The sequence below is a fragment of the Ranitomeya imitator genome, chromosome 1 (assembly GCF_032444005.1).
Source record: "Ranitomeya imitator isolate aRanImi1 chromosome 1, aRanImi1.pri, whole genome shotgun sequence".
Lineage (NCBI taxonomy): Eukaryota > Metazoa > Chordata > Amphibia > Anura > Dendrobatidae > Ranitomeya > Ranitomeya imitator.
This window is the reverse complement of record NC_091282.1, coordinates 1,188,817,472-1,188,841,129: the sequence shown is the minus strand read 5'-3', so window position 1 is coordinate 1,188,841,129 and position 23,658 is coordinate 1,188,817,472. Positions and strand designations below refer to the sequence as shown.

At 45.3% G+C, this 23,658-nt stretch overlaps 1 protein-coding gene across 1 annotated transcript in view; it reads right to left on the bottom strand.

Moving 5' to 3' along the window:
* CRMP1 (collapsin response mediator protein 1) overlaps window positions 1-6,724 on the bottom strand; it is an 89,941-nt gene extending 83,217 nt beyond the window's left edge. Inside the window, exon 1 of the mRNA XM_069744823.1 lies at window positions 5,864-6,724. Within this exon, the coding sequence (XP_069600924.1) occupies window positions 5,864-6,232 (369 nt within the window). The 5' untranslated portion in view covers window positions 6,233-6,724. The remainder of the gene's footprint in view (window positions 1-5,863) is intronic.
* Between the last annotated feature and the right edge of the window lie 16,934 nt (window positions 6,725-23,658).

Here is a 23,658-nt window from a genome sequence, read left to right as displayed (position 1 = left end):
GTTCGACGATTTCAGCATTTGTGGATAATGACTCTCACTGTGGTTCGCTGGAGTCCCAAATGGCTTTATAACTTTTTCCGCACTGATAGATCTCAATTAGTGTGTTTCTTATTTGTTCCAGAATTTCTTTGGATCACAGCATAACGTCTAGCTTTTCAGCACCTTTTGATCTACTTCACTTTGTCAGGCTGGTCCTTTTTAAGTGATTTCTTGATTAAGAACAGGTAAGGCAGTTATCAGGTCTAAGTTCAGCTAGGGAATAAGACAGTTAATTTATGTTTTAAGGGGGGAATCACTTTTTACACAGGGCCTTGTAGCTTTGGATTTCTTTTTCCCTTAATTAAAACCTTTATTTGAAAACTGCATATTGTGTTTACTTCTGTTATCTTTTTTAATATATAAATTTGTTTGGTGATCTGAAACATTTAAGTGTGACAAACATGCAAAAGAATAGCAAATGAGGAAGGGGGAAACACTTTGTCACACAACTGTACCTCCAAATCAACAAAAGAATGTCTTCACGAGAAGGTTAGAGTTTTGAAATGGCCCAGCCAGACCCTGGACTACTTCCATCTGAAAATCTGTAGGTTGACCTGAAGAGGACGCTGTTCATAGGAGGTGCCCTTGGAAATTGACAAATTTTGAGTGCTACAGGAAGAAAGATTGGGCAAAGATTGCTAATTCTAGATGTGCCATGCTGGTAAACTCCTATCCAAAAAGACTGGATGCTGTCATAAATTCAATGGTTTCTTCTAAAAAGTATTAGTTTAATGGTGTGCATATTTAATATTTATGCAGTCACATTATTTTAATTCTTTTCTTTTTCCACCAAAAATAGACATCAGTTCATTTTTGAATTGAACTGTACAAATTATGGGTGACAATAAAGGTGTAAAAGGTTCTGAAATGATTCCTCTTGCTATGATTTTTGCAGCATCTTAAAATATGTAAGCTGGGCTGTGATTGGTTGCTACAAACAACAAAAAGGTAGTTTTTCTGCTATACAGCTTTGGTAAATGAAGCCCAAGGCATTAACGCACCACTCAAGCGCTTGTTTTTTTTTTCAGCAATGGAGTGGTGTCTCTTAAGTGGAGGTCCCTGACAAAAACCTGACCCGCTGTTGTCTTCACCTATTATTGGCACAGCTCCAGTCCCACGGCTATATCTTGTGACTGCAACTTTAGACTGGCTGGAAGTCAGTAGTAACGATGGTCACATGAGAGCCAGAACGAGGCTTTCATAGACTTGCACTGAAAAGACCTCCGGCTTGCTCGAGCAAAGCGTTTTTGAACCATACCAACTCAACCACAAAGTGGAGACCACGTAAGGTTACAGAGCGGTGTCAGAGTGCTGAGGAGCAAATGGTATAAAAGTCACCAAAGTTCTGCTGACTCCAGACTTCCTCTGGTATTTGCATCAGCACAAAACTGTGTCCTTCCAGGAACTTCATGACATTGGTTTCCATGGCCGTGCGGCTAAATGCAGCCCTACATTGCCAAACACTGGATGAAGTGGTGTAAAATACACCGCTGCTGGACTTTGGATCATTATAAACGTGTTGTGAAGAGTAATGGATGATGCTTCTCTATCCAGTGCCTAACGGACAAGTCTGGGTTTGTTGAATGCAAGGAGAACATTACTCGACTGATTGCATTGTGCCAACTGTAAAGCTTGACAGAGGAGGGAAAATGCTATAGGCTTGTGTTTCAGGGGTCAGCCTCAGCCCCTTAGTTCCAGTGAAAGGAAATCTTAATGTTTCAGCATACAAGATAATTTGCATAACTGTATGTTTCCAACTTTGTGGGAACAATTTGGGAAAAGCCCCTTCCTGTTACCCATAACTGTTCACCAGTGCACAAAGCAAGGTGCATAAAGACATTGTAGGGAAAACTTGGTGTGGAAGAACATGACCGGCCGCACAATCCCTGATTTCCATCCAACCCCTTTAGAATGAGTTAGAATGGAGACTGTGAACCTGGCTGTCTCACTCAACATAAGTGTCTGATCCAACACATGCTCTTCTAGATGAATGGTCAAAAGCTTCCACAAGCACTTCCAAAATCTTTGTTGAAAGCCTTCTCAGAAGAGTGGATACTGTTATAGCTGCAAAAGGTCAGACCAACCCCATATTAATGACTATGGATTTAGAATAGGTTGTATAAAGGCTCCTATACATGTAATTTCGAGACTTACCAATACTTTTGTCCATAGTATAGATGTAATAGAGAGAACTGTCCACTTTTCGTTAATGGAGTACAGTCAATTGTTTTTGTATAGATGGTCCTTACCGAGACAGAGAACATCCTACATTTACAGCTGTGTTGTCTGGCATTCAACAATAATCCACTCAAGAAAACCATTCATGAGATAAGAAATGTGTCTGGTTTTCTGAATAGGTTCTTTGTGAGTTTAGAAAAAGCCATTACCAGCTTCACCACTAAAAGTACTAGTGGCATCAATGCCATTATCGGTTTCACCACTAGAAAGAACTACTATAAATCTCAATGTGGTCCTCAAGACTAGATCTCAGAGTCCGCATTGCATGGATGGTGCTGACATATAGACTAGCTAGAGCAATGTATATGTAAGCATGCACACATTCATCCATTGACATTCCTGAGATCTTGGTTTTGAGACAACTTTGGAGTCGAAAAGAGTCATTTTCTTCAGAATCAGAATCACAATAACCACCAAAAACATCAACAAGTACAAAGCACATGAAAAATAAAGTTTTGAAGAACTGCTGATATATGAGACAGACCAGAAGTTCTCTTTGACGGAAGTCCATCAACGTTGCCAACCTCCTTTTTAGGTTTAGCCAAAATGTACAGACAGCAACATTTCTTATGGATACTCAACCAAAGTGAATCAATAATTAAAAAAATCACAATAACCTACTCAGACACCCTTGTGAATAAATCATTGAAGTATATATATTTTTTTATAACAGATGCCAGACAAAAAAAAGTTTTCTCTTTTTATGGATTGATACCGACCATTCCACAGAAAGAAAAGCCTTTGTAGAATGCAGTGCCATGTGGGCCCATATAGCTCTTCAAGATTGATCAATGTGTAGTCTATTATCTTAGTTGGTCTTTTCCTTTTTAGAGCGTGGCCAATGTATGGCAAACGAGCCTACGGAGGGCAAAAGAGCCAACGGAGGGCCGTAGGGCAAACAAGCCAATGGAGAGTAAACGAGCCAACGTAGGGCAAATAAGCCAACAGAGGGCAAACGAGCCAACGGAGAGTAAACAAGCCAACGGAGAGTAAACAAGCCAACGGAGGGCAAACGAGCCAATGGAGGGCAAACGAGCCAACGGAGGGCAAACGAGCCAACGGAGGGCAAACGAGCCAACGGAGGGCAAATAAGCCAACAGAGGGCAAACGAGCCAACGGAGAGTAAACAAGCCAACGGAGGGCAAACGAGCCAATGGAGGGCAAACGAGCCAACGGAGGGCAAACGAGCCAACGGAGGGCAAAGGTGTAACAGCTTTGTCTTAGTAACAGAGATGGGGTCTCAATTTATTGGGTATTATGGACAACTTCTAACATGTCTATGTCTTAAAAGCAAAGTTCATGGAAGGGAAAATTTACACTCTTACGATACTTTGACATATTAAATGCAATGAATAGGTCTCCAAATTAATATGTATCAAGCGATATGTATCCCAGTGACCTTGAAAACATGACTAAGGAGCTCCTAAGGGGCCATAGGACTGGATTCACCAACTTTATCCCCGATTATTTACCACTATGACGGGCCAACTTAGGGAGGATGGCCACAACTAACAATAATTTGTCCTTAAAAGAAGCATTCTTTGTCACCAAGGACAAAAAGTTAAGAGCTACACTGAGTTGTTTGAAAGCTATGTAGTTGATGGAAGAATCCTCAATATCTGCTCAAAGTGATCTCTTAAATGCACCTAAAACTATTGAAGATCATCATTTCTGCCGAAAACCACCCAGTTGTGCAGTTTTTACCTGCAAGCCTCAATGATCCAGTACTGCAGTTGCGGTAAGAACCGGCCACTGCATGTCATTACCGTAATCACTATGGATTAGTCTAAGGGCAGACACTGCCAAAAATTTCCCATGGGCTACAACGCTAAAATAATAAGCTTTAAAAATAATTAATAAAAAGGTCAAAACTTTTCATAGGTAGGAAGTGGTTAACATGAACAACATTGCAGTCCTCCCAGCCCAGACTGGTTTTCCTATGAATGTCAGCCGGTCTTACATTGGCACGCTGAAGGACATTAAAATGCAAAGTGAATGTGGTGGGACAGAAGGCGGGCACCGAGAGCCCAGGTCTGGAGGCCTCCCAGATTCAGCACCCCTTCTCTTTGTTACACAACAGCAAAGTATGAGAACACCATTACTTCTTCCAGAATGCCATGACATGGTGATATAGGGTTAAAGGACACAACCGCTGCTTAAATATTGACTGATACAATCCATACTATCAATTAGTACCTAATGTCAATGCTGGAACATGTACAGTCAATGCAATATTTCCTTCCTGCACCAGGCCCTGCTTCTCATAGGCAATGTGCACTATGGGGCCACACTGATCCTATCATTAAATATGGGTTTATATTGGGTAATTACAGAACCATGCAGCTAATTATAAAACATATTAATGCAGTCCATTACTTTGCATGTACGTCTGAGTCTTAGATGATCATATAGAAAGATAGATAATAGATAGATAGATAGATAGATAGATAGATAGATAGATAGATAGATAGATAGATAGATAGATATAACAGATAGATAATAGAGAATAGATACAGTAGATGATAGATAGATAATAGATACATATAAGATACAGTAGATAGATAAAAGATAGATAATATATAGATAATAGATAGATAGATAGATAGATAGATAGATAGATAGATAGATAGATAGATAGTAGATAGATAGATGATAGATAGATAGATGATAGATAGATGATAGATAGATAGATAGATAGATAGATAGATAGATAGATAGATAGATAGATAGATAGATAGATAGAAAGATATATAGATAGATGACAGATAGATAATAGATAGATAGATAGATAGATAGATAATAGATAGATAGATAGATAGATGATAGGTAATAGATAGATAGGTAATAGATAGATAGATAATAGATAGATAGATAGATAGATAGATAGATAGATAGATATGAGATAGATAGATAGATAGATGATGGATAGATAATAGATAGATAAATAGATAATAGATAGATTATAGATAGATAATAGATAGATAGATAGATGATGGATAGATAATAGATGGATGATAGATAATAGATAGATTATAGATAGATAATAGATAGATAGATAGATAGATGATAGATAATAGATTGATAGATAGATACACAGATACATAGATGATAGATAGATGATAGATAATATATAGATAATAGATGATAGATAGATGATAGATATAAATAGATATAAGATAGATAGAAAGATAAAAGATAGATAATATATAGATAATATATAGATAGATAGATAGATAATAGATGATAGATAGGAAGTACATACATGTAATACAATGATCACAGGTAACAATAAAAGGAAATTGAATAGTAATGGATTATGACCTTGAGCACACCTCAGACCCTGGCACAGGACTGCTAGCTCACACCTCAGACCCTGGCACAGGACTGCTAGCTCTTGGGCACAGCAATGCACAATGTTCTGCTTACAATGTATCTTTGGTTTAGAAGCAAAATATTGCAGAAGGGTTAATGGTTCAACAACAACAGACAATTAACCTTAGCGAATGTAATAGCCCCCTGAGGCCAATGTGCAGGTCCCCAACCCAGCCCCCACTGCTGTGGTGCAGACCCCCAGCCTAGACTGTACCTTGCCATTGTCCTGCCCCTGCAGCAGCTCCTTCCCCCCGGAGAACCTGATCTCGATGCCCGGGGTCCGCTCGTCCCTGTCCCCGGGGGAGCTGATGACGGAGCCGGAGATCTCGCTCACATCGCTGGCCGTCTCGCTGAGATTGTCCCCGTCCAGGTCCGCCCTGCTGCCGCTCCTCGGGGTGCGGGTGCCCTTCTTGCCCACACTGTAGGCATCGAAATCTATCGTCTTGTTCTCATAGGCGCCTTCTACCGAAGCAAACATGCCCCCATACTTCACCCTTGGGGTCTGGGCAGTGGTGCCTGGTCTGGCCAGATAGACAGGGAGGTCATCTTCTTTATTCCAGGTTCTCTTCCTCTCTGCTGCCATGCTGCAGCCCTAGTGCCCTCCTCTCGCTGGGTGGATGGATGGATGGATGATGAGGCTCTGGCTGCTGCTGCTGCAGCTGATCATATAAAATGCAGCAGTGCGGTGTCTGGATGGAAAGACACAAGGACCCTATTGTTACCAGCAGCAGCAGATGAGGAAATGTGCAATCAGAGGAGGCAACAATCCTGGAGGCAGAGGCAGGGTCTGCACATGGAGGGCAGGCAGCAGGCACTGGGCTCTGCTGGTGGAGGGCTGGTGCCTGCTGGGGAGAGACAGTGCAGGCAGGCAGGCACTACTCCAGGCACTGCCTTGCTCTAGGGGGACACCTCTAGGAAGCAACCTCATTCAGGAGGACCACTCATGGGAGATAGATGCGACCCTCCTCTTCCTGAAGGACTGGCTAGCAGCTGGAGAACAGGCTGGACAGGACTGGACCATGGACTGGAGCCTCACTCAGGAGAGGATCATGAGACACATAAAAAATGAAAAAGCAGCAGCACTCCAAAATAATCAAAGAAGAAAAAAGGGACATTTAATATTCTATTTGCTTAGTTCGGAGTGCTGCCTCATTTTTCATTCTCTATCTTGTGACTGGATTTCCACTTTACACCCTTTTCGTTCTACAACATATTGGTGCAGTTCCAATTACTCTGTCTAGCTAGAAAGACAAAAAGCAAGATATACAGGAGCTTCTCACAAAATTAGAATATCATCAAAAAGATAATTTATTTCAGTTCTTCAATACAAAAAGTGAAGGTCATATATTATATAGAGTCATTACCAAGTGGTGTATTTCAAGTGTTTATTTCTGTTAATGTTGATGATTACGGCTTACAGCCAATGAAAACCCAAAAGTCATTATCTCAGTACGTTGGAATAATTAACAAAAAACACCTGCAAAGAAAAAAACGATCCCTAATTTAGTGAGAAGCACTTGTAGGTGCAGCACTAGCAAGGCAAAAGATAATAAGCGGGTGCAAAGCCTAACAGGCAAAACCAAACTTCAATATATAAAAAGAAAAATGAAGGCAGCGCTCCAAAAGTCTAAAGTATAGTGGTTTATTGACCGATCATGACAGGGAGATGTTTCGTACCAAGTGTGAAACTTTTTCAAGCCTTCCACACTTGGAAGGAAACATCACCCTGACATGATGGGACAATAAACCGCTATATTTCTCTAGTCACCCTCCACGACAGCACCATAGAAGGATACTCCTCACCCTAATAGGGACAGGAAACACAGTGTTTTTTCCTGTCCCTATGGGGCACGAGAAGGTCCTCCTGCGGTGCTCTATGGCCGGCAACAGGGGCAGCGTAGATTACCTATGCAAGCAAGGCAGATGAGGTGATCGCTCCAGCCTTCCCCTCCTGAAGCTGCTCCCATCTCCCCCAGACTCGGGACCTTTTCCACCCTTCCTGTGCCTCCGGGCAAAGCAGAGTGGCAGGAGCCGGGGTCCTCTCGGAGCTCACCGACTCTCCTCCTTCTCTCTCTTCCGTTCGCACGTGTCAGGCGGCGACCAGAAGTGATGTGACACGGAGTCTTGGTGGTGTCAATTCCGGTTGCGTTCCACGATGGAATGCACAGCCGGAAGATGCGCTTGTGCGTATACATGCGTGTTATAAAAGGTAATTCAGTACCACAATGAACATAGAGGTCAGTGCACATACAGTGACCTGGCAATAACCCAAAAAACAAGAACGAGCTCTGAGACGTGGGAACTCTGTTGACCGCAATCCCTAATCCTAACCAACCACACTAGAGGCAGCCGTGGATTGCGCCTAACGCTGCCTATGCAACTCGGCACGGCCTGAGAAACTGGCTAGCCTGAAGATAGAAAATAAGCCTACCTTGCCTCAGAGAAATACCCCAAAGGAAAAGGCAGCCCCCACATATAATGACTGTGAGTTAAGATGAAAAGACAAACGTAGAGATGAAATAGACTTAGCAAAGTGAGGCCCAACTTTCTGAACAGAGCGAGGATAGGAAAGGTAACTTTGCAGTCAACACAAAACCCTACAAAAACCACGCAAAGGGGGCAAAAAGACCCTCCGTACCGAACTAACGGCACGGAGGTACACCCTCTGCGTCCCAGAGCTTCCAGCAAGCAGAAAAAACAAATAAACAAGCTGGACAGAAAAAAAACAGCAAACAAATAGCAAAGAGGAACTTAGCTATGCAGAGCAGCAGGCCACAGGAACGATCCAGGAGGAAACAGGTCCAATACTAGAACATTGACTGGAAGCCAGGATCAAAGCACTAGGTGGAGTTAAATAGGGTAGCACCTAACGACTTCACCATATCACCTGAGGAAGGAAACTCAGAAGCCGCAGTACCACTTTCCTCCACCAACTGAAGCTCACAGAGAGAATCAGCCGAAGTACCACTTGTGACCACAAGAGGGAGCTCTGCCACAGAATTCACAACAGTACCCCCCCCTTGAGGAGGGGTCACCGAACCCTCACCAGAGCTCCCAGGACGACCAGGATGAGCCATATGAAAGGCACGAACAAGATCGGGAGCATGGACATCAGAGGCAAAGACCCAGGAATTATCTTCCTGAGCATAACCCTTCCACTTAACCAGATACTGGAGTTTCCGTCTAGAAACACGAGAATCCAAAATCTTCTCCACAATATACTCCAACTCCCCCGCCACCAAAATCGGGGCAGGAGGATCAACAGATGGAATTACGGGTGCCACGTATCTCCGCAACAATGACCTATGGAATACGTTATGTATGGAAAAAGAATCTGGAAGGGTCAGACGAAAAGACACAGGATTAAGAACCTCAGAAATCCTATATGGACCAATAAAACGAGGTTTAAACTTAGGAGAGGAAACCTTCATAGAAATATGACGAGAAGATAACCAAACCAAGTCCCCAACCCGAAGTCGGGGACCCACACAGCGTCTGCGATTAGCGAAACGTTGAGCCTTCTCCTGGGACAAGGTCAAATTGTCCACTACATGAGTCCAAATCTGCTGCAACCTGTCCACCACAGTATCCACACCAGGACAGTCCGAAGACTCAACCTGCCCTGAAGAGAAACGAGGATGGAACCCAGAGTTGCAGAAAAATGGTGAAACCAAGGTAGCCGAGCTGGCCCGATTATTAAGGGCGAACTCAGCCAAAGGCAAAAAGGACACCCAGTCATCCTGATCAGCAGAAACAAAGCATCTCAGATATGTTTCCAAGGTCTGATTGGTTCGTTCGGTCTGGCCATTAGTCTGAGGATGGAAAGCCGAGGAAAAAGACAAGTCAATGCCCATCCTACCACAAAAGGCTCGCCAAAACCTCGAAACAAACTGGGAACCTCTGTCAGAAATGATATTCTCTGGAATGCCATGTAAACGAACCACATGCTGGAAAAACAATGGCACCAAATCAGAGGAGGAAGGCAATTTAGACAAGGGTACCAAATGGACCATCTTAGAGAAGCGATCACAGACCACCCAAATGACTGACATCTTTTGAGAGACGGGAAGATCTGAAATAAAATCCATAGAGATATATGTCCAAGGTCTCTTCGGGACCGGCAAGGGCAAAAGCAACCCACTGGCACGAGAACAGCAGGGCTTAGCCCGAGCACAAATCCCACAGGACTGCACAAAAGTACGCACATCCCGCAACAGAGATGGCCACCAAAAGGATCTAGCCACTAACTCTCTGGTACCAAAGATTCCAGGATGACCAGCCAACACCGAACAATGAACCTCAGAGATAACTTTATTCGTCCACCTATCAGGGACAAACAGTTTCTCCACTGGGCAACGATCAGGTTTATCAGCCTGAAATTTTTGCAGCACCCGCCGCAAATCAGGGGAGATAGCAGACACAATTACTCCCTCTTTGAGGATACCCACCGGCTCAGATACACCCGGAGAGTCGGGCACAAAACTCCTAGACAGAGCATCCGCCTTCACATTTTTAGAGCCCGGAAGATATGAAATCACAAAGTCAAAACGGGCAAAAAACAACGACCAACGAGCTTGTCTAGGATTCAAGCGCTTGGCGGATTCGAGATAAGTCAAGTTCTTATGATCAGTCAAGACCACCACGCGATGCTTAGCTCCTTCAAGCCAATGACGCCACTCCTCGAATGCCCACTTCATGGCCAGCAACTCTCGATTACCCACATCATAATTTCGCTCAGCAGGCGAAAACTTCCTGGAAAAGAAGGCGCATGGTTTCATCACCGAGCAATCAGAACTTCTCTGCGACAAAACGGCTCCTGCTCCAATCTCAGAAGCATCAACCTCGACCTGGAACGGAAGCGAAACATCTGGTTGACACAACACAGGGGCAGAAGAAAAACGACGCTTCAACTCTTGAAAAGCTTCCACAGCAGCAGAAGACCAATTGACTACATCAGCACCTTTCTTGGTCAAATCGGTCAATGGTTTAGTAATACTAGAAAAATTACAGATGAAGCGACGATAAAAATTAGCAAAGCCCAGGAACTTTTGCAGACTTTTCAGAGATGTCGGCTGAGTCCAATTATGGATGGCTTGGACCTTAACAGGGTCCATCTCGATAGTAGAAGGGGAAAAGATGAACCCCAAAAATGAAATCTTCTGGACACCAAAGAGACACTTTGATCCCTTCACAAACAAAGAATTAGCACGCAGGACCTGAAACACCGTTCTGACCTGCTTCACATGAGACTCCCAATCATCCGAGAAGATCAAAATGTCATCTAAGTACACAATCAGGAATTTATCCAGGTACTCTCGGAAGATGTCATGCATAACGGACTGAAACACTGATGGAGCATTGGCAAGTCCGAATGGCATTACAAGATACTCAAAATGGCCCTCGGGCGTATTAAATGCAGTTTTCCACTCATCGCCTTGCTTAATACGCACAAGATTATACGCACCACGAAGATCTATCTTGGTGAACCAACTAGCCCCCTTAATGCGAGCAAACAAATCTGCTAATAATGGCAAAGGGTACTGAAATTTAACAGTAATCTTATTTAGAAGGCGGTAATCTATACAAGGTCTCAGTGAACCATCCTTCTTGGCTACAAAAAAGAACCCTGCTCCTAATGGCGACGATGACGGGCGAATATGCCCCTTCTCCAAAGACTCCTTCACATAACTCCGCATAGCGGCGTGCTCAGGCACAGATAAATTAAACAGTCGACCTTTTGGGAATTTACTACCAGGAATCAAATCGATAGCACAATCCCTATGCGGAAGTAGGGTATCGGACTTGGGCTCATCAAATATATCCCGGTAATCAGACAAGAACTCAGGAACCCCAGAAGGGGTGGATGACGAAATAGTCAGAAATGGGACATCACCATGTACCCCCTGACAACCCCAGCTGGACACAGACATGGATTTCCAATCTAATACTGGATTATGGACTTGTAGCCATGGCAACCCCAACACGACCACATCATGCAAATTATGCAACAACAGAAAGCGAATAACCTCCTGATGTGCAGGAGCCATGCACATGGTCAGCTGGGTCCAGTACTGAGGCTTATTCTTGGCCAAAGGCGTAGCATCAATTCCTCTCAATGGAATAGGACACTGCAAGGGCTCCAAGAAAAACCCACAACGCCTAGCATACTCCAAGTCCATCAAATTCAGAGCAGCGCCTGAGTCCACAAATGCCATGACAGAATACGATGACAAAGAGCAGATCAAGGTAACGGACAGAAGAAATTTTGACTGTACCATACCAATGGTGGCAGACCTAGCAAACCGCTTAGTGCACTTAGGACAATCAGAGATAGCATGAGTGGAATCACCACAGTAGAAACACAGCCCATTCAGACGTCTATGTTCTTGCCGTGCAACTCTGGTCCAAGTCCTATCGCACTGCATAGGCTCAGATTTAAGCTCAGGTAATACCGCCAAATGGTGCACAGATTTACGCTTGCGCAAGCGTCGACCGATCTGAATGGCCAAAGACATAGACTCATTCAGACCAGCAGGCATAGGAAATCCCACCATGACATCCTTAAGGGCTTCAGAGAGACCTCTTCTGAAAATAGCTGCGAGCGCACCTTCATTCCACTGAGTGAGTACAGACCATTTTCTAAATTTCTGACAATATACCTCTATCTCATCCTGACCCTGACACAGAGCCAGCAAATTCTTCTCTGCCTGATCCACTGAATTAGGCTCATCGTACAGCAATCCGAGCGCCAGAAAAAACGCATCAACATTACTCAATGCAGGATCCCCTGGCGCAAGGGAAAATGCCCAGTCCTGAGGATCGCCACGCAAAAAAGAAATAACAATTCTCACTTGTTGAACTGGATCACCAGAGGAGCGAGGTCTCAAAGCCAGAAACAGTTTGCAATTATTTTTGAAATTCACAAACTTCGCTCTATCACCATAAAACAAATCAGGAATAGGAATTCTTGGTTCTAACATAGGCTTCTGAACCACCAAATCTTGAATCTTTTGTACATTTATAACGAGATTATCCAATGAAGAGCACAGACCCTGAATATCCATGTCCACACCTGTGTCCTGAACTACCCAAATGTCTAGGGGAAAAAAAAGGCAAAACACAGTGCAAAGAAAAAAAAATGGTCTCAGAACTTCTTTTTTCCCTCTATTGAGAATCATTAGTACTTTTGGCTTCCAGTACTGTTATGAAAGGTAATTCAGTACCACAATGAACATAGAGGTCAGTGCACATACAGTGACCTGGCAATAACCCAAAAAACAAGAACGAGCTCTGAGACGTGGGAACTCTGTTGACCGCAATCCCTAATCCTAACCAACCACACTAGAGGCAGCCGTGGATTGCGCCTAACGCTGCCTATGCAACTCGGAACGGCCTGAGAAACTGGCTAGCCTGAAGATAGAAAATAAGCCTACCTTGCCTCAGAGAAATACCCCAAAGGAAAAGGCAGCCCCCACATATAATGACTGTGAGTTAAGATGAAAAGACAAACGTAGAGATGAAATAGACTTAGCAAAGTGAGGCCCAACTTTCTGAACAGAGCGAGGATAGGAAAGGTAACTTTGCGGTCAACACAAAACCCTACAAAAACCACGCAAAGGGGGCAAAAAGACCCTCCGTACCGAACTAACGGCACGGAGGTACACCCTCTGCGTCCCAGAGCTTCCAGCAAGCAGAAAAAACAAATAAACAAGCTGGACAGAAAAAAAACAGCAAACAAATAGCAAAGAGGAACTTAGCTATGCAGAGCAGCAGGCCACAGGAACGATCCAGGAGGAAACAGGTCCAATACTAGAACATTGACTGGAAGCCAGGATCAAAGCACTAGGTGGAGTTAAATAGGGTAGCACCTAACGACTTCACCATATCACCCGAGGAAGGAAACTCAGAAGCCGCAGTACCACTTTCCTCCACCAACGGAAGCTCACAGAGAGAATCAGCCGAAGTACCACTTGTGACCACAAGAGGGAGCTCTGCCACAGAATTCACAACACATGCGCTTTCTGGAGTCATAATGCCGATACAGTCCGCACCTGGGGGCATTTTCCAAAGAGACGGAGAGGGGGAGAGTCATCCCATCAGGATGACGCACTGAGATCTTGGCCCCTTATATAAGGAGCCCAGATGGAAGACACCTCAAAGTAGGACCTTTGCTGAGATGGAGGGTGGTTGTTCTTCTTGCTCTGCATCTGTAGTACCCAGCGCTGTCCCAAACCCAGTAAGTGCCTGGCTTGGTGTCTCTTTATCTTTGGAGCAGGAATGTCCTTAGGGGTTATACTTATGGTCCCTTCTCTCCTCTTTTCAGGGAGACAAGGATCCTGCTCCAAAAAGAAAAGACAAGTTGTTCCACAAATGTGCCATCTGTCTTAAAAAGTTACCTTCTTCATGCAAGAAACACATGTGTCAGGATTACACAGACAAAATTGTTAAAGGTTAAAGAGGATCAGTCCCGAAGCAATAAAAAATATTATTTTGCATCAGAAGAACTTCTGATGGCGGTGAGAACCACTATGAATATGGGGAAGGAAGAAGTTGTTCAGAATGAAATGTTTGGGGGGGGGGGTCTAAGATCTCAGAAAAAGTTGTTTCCGGTACATGAGAATATCCAAAAGTTGATACTGGATAAGTGAGAACTACCAGAAAAGTGCTTGGTAACACCTACAAAGCTGAATGGAAGATTCTCACTGGAGGAGAACATATCCAAATACTGGACAGAGGTACCAAAAGTGGCCAAAAAGACGAAATTGCCCTTTGAGGATTCCTCCCAATTACAAGACCCTATGGATCGCAAGACAGATAGCATGCTAAAGAAATCATGGTAAGCATTTGTTGGATGTTAATGTTGGATCTACATGTGTAGCCAGGTCAATGTTCCGGTGGCTAAATCAGCTGGAGGAACACCTCAACATGGGTACTTCAAGAGAAGAGCTATTGAGAACTATACCTCTCTTATAGAAAGCAACAGGGTTCCTGGCCGATGCTAACGGTAAAGATGGAAGCCAGAGCTTCGATATTGTTGAATTCTGCCATAAGAGCAGTGTGGCTGAAGTTATGGAGCGGAGACATTGTTTCAAAGGTCAAACTTTGCTATATCCCCTTGGGGAATATGTATTCAGGCAAGCCCGGGACAAATCATTGGAAAAGGCAACAGACAAAAAGAAAGTACTGCCTAAACACAACCAAGAAGCGGTCCTTTCGTCCCCCTCAGAATCAGCCATCCTCATATAGGGGAAAGGGGAAGACCGGATGCTGGAGCTATCCAAAGGGAGGTAGAGGCAGAAACATCTTAAGGTACCTTCACATTAAGCGACGCTGCAGCGATACCGACAACGATCCGGATCGCTGCAGCGTCGCTGTTTGGTCGCTGGAGAGCTGTCACACAGACCGCTCTCCAGCGACCAACGATGCCGGTAACCAGGCTAAACATCGGGTAACTAAGCGCAGGGCCGCGCTTAGTAACCCGATGTTTACCCTGGTTACCATCCTAAAAGTAAAAAAAACAAACGCTACATACTTACCTACAGCCGTCTGTCCTCCAGCGCTGTGCTCTGCACTCCTCCTGTACTGTCTGTGTGAGCACAGCGGCCGGAAAGCAGAGCGGTGACGTCACCGCTCTGCTTTCCGGCTGACCGACGCTCACAGCCAGTACAGGAGGAGTGCAGAGCACAGCGCTGGAGGACAGACGGCTGTAGGTAAGTATGTAGCGTTTGTTTTTTTTTACTTTTAGGATGGTAACCAGGGTAAACATCGGGTTACTAAGCGCGGCCCTGCGCTTAGTTACCCGATGTTTACCCTGGTTACCAGTGAAGACATCGCTGGATCGGTGTCACACACGCCGATCCAGCGATGTCAGCAGGAGTCCAGCGACGAAATAAAGTTCTGGACTTTATTCAGCGACCAACGATCTCCCAGCAGGGGCCTGATCGTTGGTCGCTGTCACACATAACGATTTCATTAACGATATCGTTGCTACGTCACAAAAAGCAACGATATCGTTAACAATATCATTATGTGTGAAGGTACCTTTACTCTCCCAGAGATAACTTCAAGATAGACAATGACGTCGAATCGCTAGGGGTCGCATCTCTGGGTTCCTCCCCCAGTGGGAACTGTCATGATATGTACTTTTGCCCTGTCCTGTATTTGAATAATATGCCATTTGATGTATGTAACTGTTCTCTGGTTTCTATTAGCTGTAATTTATGTATTGTCTTGTGCTGAGAGTTCACTTGTAACTATATGTCTCCTTCCCCCAATACTTGCAGCCCTAAGCTCTAATGTAATTAAGCTTTGTCAACATCACTAGTGGAGGAATAGCCATTCTTCCTCACAGCAGGTGGCTAGTCAAATGTACATACTACATAGATTAAGCGGAGCCCACCAGTCTAGAATCTTCTGGTGGACCCAACCATTGAATAGAAGGTGTGACACCTACCCCCCTTCATGGGCGGATCCCAGGAGCTCAGACAATCCATTCTTATTTTGAGATCAGATGTGAGTTGATCCTTGAAGGAGAAGGAGTGGGGATTCTTAGCTGAGGCAAGACCCCATGTCCATCTGGGACTGCGGAAGCGAACGAGGCGAGACTTGAGCTGAGGACATATCTCGTCGCTCGTGGGATTGTTTTGGGATCCCTTGGACTAATTGTGGACTATTGCTTTGTTACCTGGCACAAGGATTATCGGGAGGTGCCCCGAACCTGTTCTGTTGGACTAATTGTGGACTCTGTAGATCTACCTGCATGTGTTGTTCCAGCGTTCTTGATAATAAATCTGTTGAATCATCCCTTGGCCTGTTGTCCCTTCTCGCTCTGCCGTACACCCCGTCACAGGAACTTCTTACCTCCAATCAATGGGTGAGACAATCAGTTCAAACCAGGGTAAAGATCGAGTTCTCCTCCAAACCTCCACAGATATTGAGAGTAACCTCCTTGCCATCTCAGGAGTTACGAAGCGCCTTAAAGACTGGTCTCCAAAAATTACTCTCCAGCAGTATCCTCAGTTCCTAGAACAGGACATTATTTGCTCATGTTCCTAATAAAAAAACAAATGGAACACAAAGGATGATAATAAATGTAAAACCTCTAAATATGTGCGGCGCCCCAGGGTCCCAGTCGTCGCAGTGGTAGTGCTTTCCTCTCAGGGAGAGTGATGCTACGTTTGGAGGCAATGAAGGAGAACTCTTTGTCAGGTAACACAATGCATGCAACAGGTTCACACTCCAGACCAGAAGGGGGAGTTCTAAGCCTGTTTAAGGTGAATTCCCCCATAAGAACCTGATCTGAAGGGAAAGAGTTCAGTTCCTGTCAGGGAGACAGAGGGAAAGGAAGCAGAGGAGCCCTGTGGCCTGAAGTGCTGCAGCTCCAAAATAATGGCAGAGGTGATAGCGGCTATCCGGAACAGAAATATCTGTATCGTGCCTTACCTAGATGACCTGCTACTCGTAGGTGGATCGCCCCGCCAGTGTAGCGGGGTACTCGGTACCGGGTCCTGCGGAAGCAGAACATTCTGGTCGTGCAGAAGGGTGGGACACATGTCCAGAAATTGCCCTACCTGAGAAGAGCTGTAGTAGAGATCCGCTCACCCCTCTGAGGGTCCTGCTAACTGGAGGGACGTTGCCCCTGGATAGAGTGGTGCAGCAGGAAGAGAAGAGCCCCACCTAGAGCAAGACAGTACCACAAATGAATATAACTAAGGAACAGGCTTGATTGAAAATCTAATGTTTTTCTTAAAACTAGAACCCTAATTGGAAGGATGGACAAAACTAATTTTTGGAATTGGGAAGTAATATGGCTTGACTGCTGATTATCTTCGGACACCAACACCCTGAGCACCACTTTAAATGTTTCACACCCTATATATCTGCTATAAATGTCTTTTGATTACCGTATATACTCGAGTATAAGCCGAGATTTTCACCCCAAATTTTTGGGCTGAAAGTGCTCCTCTCGGCTTATACTCGAGTCACGGTGGGCGGCAGGGTCGGCGGGTGAGGGGGAGAGGGCGCTGAGGCATACTTACCTAGTCCCGGCGGTCCTGACGCTCCCCCTGCCCGTCACACGGTCTTCAGTGCTGCAGCTCTTCCCCTGTTCAGCGGTCACGTGGCACCGCTGATTAGAGAAATGAATATTCATTTCTCTAATGAGCGGTGGCGGTGACCGCTGATAGAGAAAGAGGCTGTGGCACCGAAGACCAGCTGTCCAGGAGAAGGAGCGGGACGCTGGGAGCAGGTAAGTATCGCATATTCACCTGTCCACGTTCCACACGCTCGGGCGCCGCTCCTTCTTCGCGTCCTCTTGCACTGACTGTTCAGGTCAGAGGGCGCGATGACGCATATAGTGTGCGCGCCGCCCTCTGCCTGATCAGTCAGTGCGCAGAGACGCCAGGACGGGACGCAGAGGAGCTGCAAGCAGTGTGGTGAGTATGGCATTTTTTTTTTTTATTGCAGCAGCAGCAATGGCACATCTATGGGGCAATAATGAACGGCGCAGAGCACTATATGGCAGCTATGGGGCAATAATGAACGGCGCAGAGCACTATATGGCACAGCTATGGGGCAATAATGAACGATGCAGAGCACTATATGGCACAGCTATGGGGCAATAATGAACGGCGCAGAGCACTACATGGCACAGCTATGGGGCAATAATGAACGCTGCAGAGCACTATATGGAGCATCTATGGGGCAATAATGAACGGTGCAGAGCACTATATGGCACAGCTATGGGGCAATAATGAAGGTGCAGAGCACTATATGGCACAGCTATGGGGCAATAATGAACGGTGCAGAGCACAATATGGCACAGCTATGGGGCAATAATGAACTGTGCAGAGCACTATATGGCACAGCTATGGGACAATAATGAACGGTGCAGAGCACTATATGGCACAGCTATGGGGCAATAATGAACTGTGCACAGCACTATATGGCACAGCTATGGGGCAGGAATGAACGGTGCAGAGCACTATATGGCAGCTCTGGGGCAATAAGGAACTGTGCAGAGCACTATATGGCACAGCTATGGGGCAATAATGAATGGTGCAGAGCACAATATGGCACAGCTATGGGGCAATAATGAACGATGCAGAGCACTATATGGCACAGCTATGGGGCAATACTGAACGGTGCAGAGCACTATATGGCACAGCTATGGGGCAATAATGAACGGTGCAGAGCACAATATGGCACAGCTATGGGGCAATAATGAACGGTGCAGAGCACTATATGGCACAGCTATGGGGCAATAATGAACGGTGCAGAGCACTATATGGCACAGCTATGGGGCCATAATGAACGGTATTGTTGTGAATTCTGTGGCAGAGCTCCCTCCTGTGGTCACAAGTGGTACTTCGGCTGATTCTCTCTATGAGCTTCCGTTGGTGGAGGAGAGTGGTACTGCGGCTTCTGAGTTTCCTTCCTCAGGTGATGTGGTGAAGTCGTTAGGTGCTGCTCTATTTAACTCCACCTAGTGCTCTGATCCTGGCCTCCAGTCAATGTTCTAGTATTGGACTTGCTTCCTCCTGGATCGTTCCTGTGGCCTGCTGCTCTGCATAGCTAAGTTCCGCTTTTGTTATTTTTGTTTGCTGTTTTTTTCTGTCCAGCTTGCTTATTTGGTTTTTCTTGCTTGCTGGAAGCTCTGGGACGCAGAGGGTGTACCTCCGTGCCGTTAGTCGGTACGGAGGGTCTTTTTGCCCCCTTTGCGTGGTTGTTTGTAGGGTTTTGTGTTGACCGCAAAGTTACCTTTCCTATCCTCGCTCTGTTCAGAAAGTCGGGCCTCACTTTGCTAAATCTATTTCATCTCTACGTTTGTCTTTTCATCTTAACTCACAGTCATTATATGTGGGGGCTGCCTTTTCCTTTGGGGTATTTCTCTGAGGCAAGGTAGGCTTATTTTCTATCTTCAGGCTAGCTAGTTTCTCAGGCTGTGCCGAGTTGCATAGGGAGCGTTAGGCGCAATCCACGGCTGCCTCTAGTGTTGTTGGAGAGGATTAGGGATTGCGGTCAGCAGAGTTCCAACGTCTCAGAGCTCGTTCTATGTTTTTGGGTTATTGTCAGGTCACTGTATGTGCTCTGACTTCTATGTCCATTGTGGTACTGAATTACCTAATCAGAACAGTACTGGAGGCCCAAAGTACTAATGATTCTCAATAGAGGGAAAAAATAAGTTCTGAGACCATTTTTTTTTTCTCTGCACTGTGTTTTGCCTTTTTTTTCCCCTAGACATTTGGGTGGTTCAGAACACAGGTGTAGCGATGGACATTAAAGGTCTGTCTTCATGTGTGGATCAGCTCACGGCAAGAGTACAAAATATTCAAGACTTTGTGGTTCAGAATTCTATGTTAGAACCAAGAATTCCTATTCCTGATTTGTTTTTTGGAGATAGAACTAAATTTCTGAGTTTCAAAAATAATTGTAAACTATTTCTGGCTTTGAAACCTCGCTCCTCTGGTGACCCAGTTGAACAAGTTAGGATCATTATTTCTTTTTTACGTGGCGACCCTCAGGACTGGGCATTTTCTCTTGCGCCAGGAGATCCTGCATTAAGTAATATTGATGCGTTTTTCCTGGCGCTCGGATTGCTGTACGATGAACCTAATTCAGTGGATCAGGCAGAGAAGAATTTGCTGGCTCTGTGTCAGGGTCAGGATGAGATTGAGGTATATTGTCAGAAATTTAGAAAGTGGTCCGTACTCACTCAATGGAATGAAGGTGCGCTCGCAGCTATTTTCAGAAAGGGTCTCTCTGAAGCCCTTAAGGATGTCATGGTGGGATTTCCTATGCCTGCTGGTCTGAATGAGTCTATGTCTTTGGCCATTCAGATCGGTCGACGCTTGCGTGAGCGTAAATCTGTGCACCATTTGGCGGTATTATCTGAGCATAAACCTGAGCCTATGCAGTGCGATAGGACTTTGACCAGAGTTGAACGGCAAGAACACAGACGTCAGAATGGGCTGTGTTTCTACTGTGGTGATTTCACTCATTCTATCTCTGATTGTCCTAAGCGCACTAAGCGGTTCGCTAGGTCTGCCACCATTGGTACGGTACAGTCAAAATTTCTTTTGTCCGTTACCTTGATCTGCTCTTTGTCATCTTATTCTGTCATGGCATTTGTGGATTCAGGCGCTGCCCTGAATTTGATGGACTTGGAGTATGCTAGGCGTTGTGGGTTTTTCTTGGAGCCCTTGCAGTGTCCTATTCCATTGAGAGGAATTGATGCTACGCCTTTGGCCAAGAATAAGCCTCAGTACTGGACCCAGCTGACCATGTGCATGGCTCCTGCACATCAGGAGGTTATTCGCTTTCTGGTGTTGAATAATCTGCATGATGTGGTCGTGTTGGGGTTGCCATGGCTACAAGTCCATAATCCAGTATTAGATTGGAAATCCATGTCTGTGTCCAGCTGGGGTTGTCAGGGGGTACATGGTGATGTCCCATTTCTGTCTATTTCGTCATCCACCCCTTCTGAGGTCCCAGAGTTCTTGTCTGATTACCGGGATGTAGTTGATGAGCCCAAGTCCGATACCCTACCTCCGCATAGGGATTGTGATTGTGCTATCGATTTGATTCCTGGTAGTAAATTCCCAAAAGGTCGACTGTTTAATTTATCTGTGCCTGAGCACGCTGCTATGCGGAGTTACGTGAAGGAGTCCTTGGAGAAGGGGCATATTCGTCCTTCATCGTCGCCATTGGGAGCGGGGTTCTTTTTTGTGGCCAAGAAGGATGGTTCGCTGAGACCTTGTATAGATTACCGCCTTCTAAATAAGATCACGGTTAAATTTCAGCACCCCTTGCCGCTGTTATCTGATTTGTTTGCTCGGATTAAGGGGGCTAGTTGGTTCACCAAGATAGATCTTCGTGGTGCGTATAATCTTGTGCGTATTAAGTGAGGCGATGAATGGAAAACTGCATTTAATACGCCCGAGGGCCATTTTGAGTACCTAGTAATGCCATTCGGACTTGCCAATGCTCCATCAGTGTTTCAGTCCTTTATGCATGACATCTTCCGAGAGTACCTGGATAAATTCCTGATTGTATACTTGGATGCTATTTTGAACTTCTCGGATGATTGGGAGTCTCATGTGAAGCAGGTCAGAACGGTGTTTCAGGTCCTGCGTGCTAATTCTTTGTTTGTGAAGGGATCAAAGTGTCTCTTTGGTGTTCAGAAGATTTCATTTTTGGGGTTCATTTTTTCCCCTTCTACTATCGAGATGGACCCTGTTAAGGTCCAAGCCATCCATGATTGGACTCAGCTGACATCTCTGAAAAGTCTGCAAAAGTTCCTGGGCTTTGCTAATTTTTACCGTCGCTTCATCTGCAATTTTTCTATTATTGCTAAACCATTGACCGATTTGACCAAGAAGGGTGCTGATGTGGTCAATTGGTCTTCTGCTGCTGTGGAAGCTTTTCAAGAGTTGAAGCGTCGTTTTTCTTCTGCCCCTGTGTTGTGTCAACCAGATGTTTCGCTTCCATTCCAGGTCGAGGTTGATGCTTCTGAGATTGGAGCAGGGGCTGTTTTGTCGCAGAGAAGTTCTGATTGCTCGGTAATGAAACCATGCGCCTTCTTTTCCAGGAAGTTTTCGCCTGCTGAGCGAAATTATGATGTTGGCAATCGAGAGTTGCTGGCCATGAAGTGGGCATTCGAGGAGTGGCGTCATTGGCTTGAAGGAGCTAAGCATCGCGTGGTGGTCTTGACTGATCATAAGAACTTGACTTATCTCGAGTCTGCCAAGCGGTTGAATCCTAGACAGGCTCGTTGGTCGCTGTTTTTTGCCCGTTTTGACTTTGTGGTTTCGTACCTTCCAGGCTCTAAAAATGTGAAGGCGGATGCCCTGTCTAGGAGTTTTGTGCCCGACTCTCCGGGTTTATCTGAGCCGGCGGGTATTCTCACAGAGGGAGTAATTGTGTCTGCCATCTCCCCTGATTTGCGGCGGGTGCTGCAAAAATTTCAGGCTAATAAACCTGATCGTTGCCCAGCGGAGAAACTGTTTGTCCCTGATAGGTGGACGAATAAAGTTATCTCTGAGGTTCATTGTTCGGTGTTGGCTGGTCATCCTGGAATCTTTGTTACCAGAGAGTTAGTGGCTAGATCCTTTTGGTGGCCATCTCTGTCGCGGGATGTGCGTTCTTTTGCGCAGTCCTGTGGGATTTGTGCTCGGGCTAACCCCTGCTGTTCTCGTGCCAGTGGGTTGCTTTTGCCCTTGCCGGTCCCGAAGAGGCCTTGGACACATATCTCTATGGATTTTATTTCAGATCTTCCCGTCTCTCAAAAAATGTCAGTCATTTGGGTGGTTTGTGATCGCTTCTCTAAGATGGTCCATTTGGTACCCTTGTCTAAATTACCTTCCTCCTCTGATTTGGTGCCATTGTTCTTCCAGCATGTGGTTCGTTTACATGGCATTCCAGAGAATATTGTTTCTGACAGAGGTTCCCAGTTTGTTTCGAGGTTTTGGCGAGCCTTTTGTGCAAGGATGGGCATTGACTTGTCTTTTTCCTCGGCTTTCCATCCTCAGACTAATGGCCAGACCGAACGAACCAATCAGACCTTGGAAACATATCTGAGATGCTTTGTTTCTGCTGATCAGGATGACTGGGTGTCCTTTTTGCCTTTGGCTGAGTTCGCCCTTAATAATCGGGCCAGCTCGGCTACCTTGGTTTCGCCGTTTTTCTGCAACTCTGGGTTCCATCCTCGTTTCTCTTCAGGGCAGGTTGAGTCTTCGGACTGTCCTGGTGTGGATACTGTGGTGGACAGGTTGCAGCAGATTTGGACTCATGTAGTGGACAATTTGACCTTGTCCCAGGAGAAGGCTCAACGTTTCGCTAATCGCAGACGCTGTGTGGGTCCCCGACTTCGTGTTGGGGATTTGGTTTGGTTGTCTTCTCGTCATATTCCTATGAAGGTTTCCTCTCCTAAGTTTAAACCTCGTTTCATTGGTCCGTATAGGATTTCTGAGGTTCTTAATCCTGTGTCTTTTCGTTTGACCCTTCCAGATT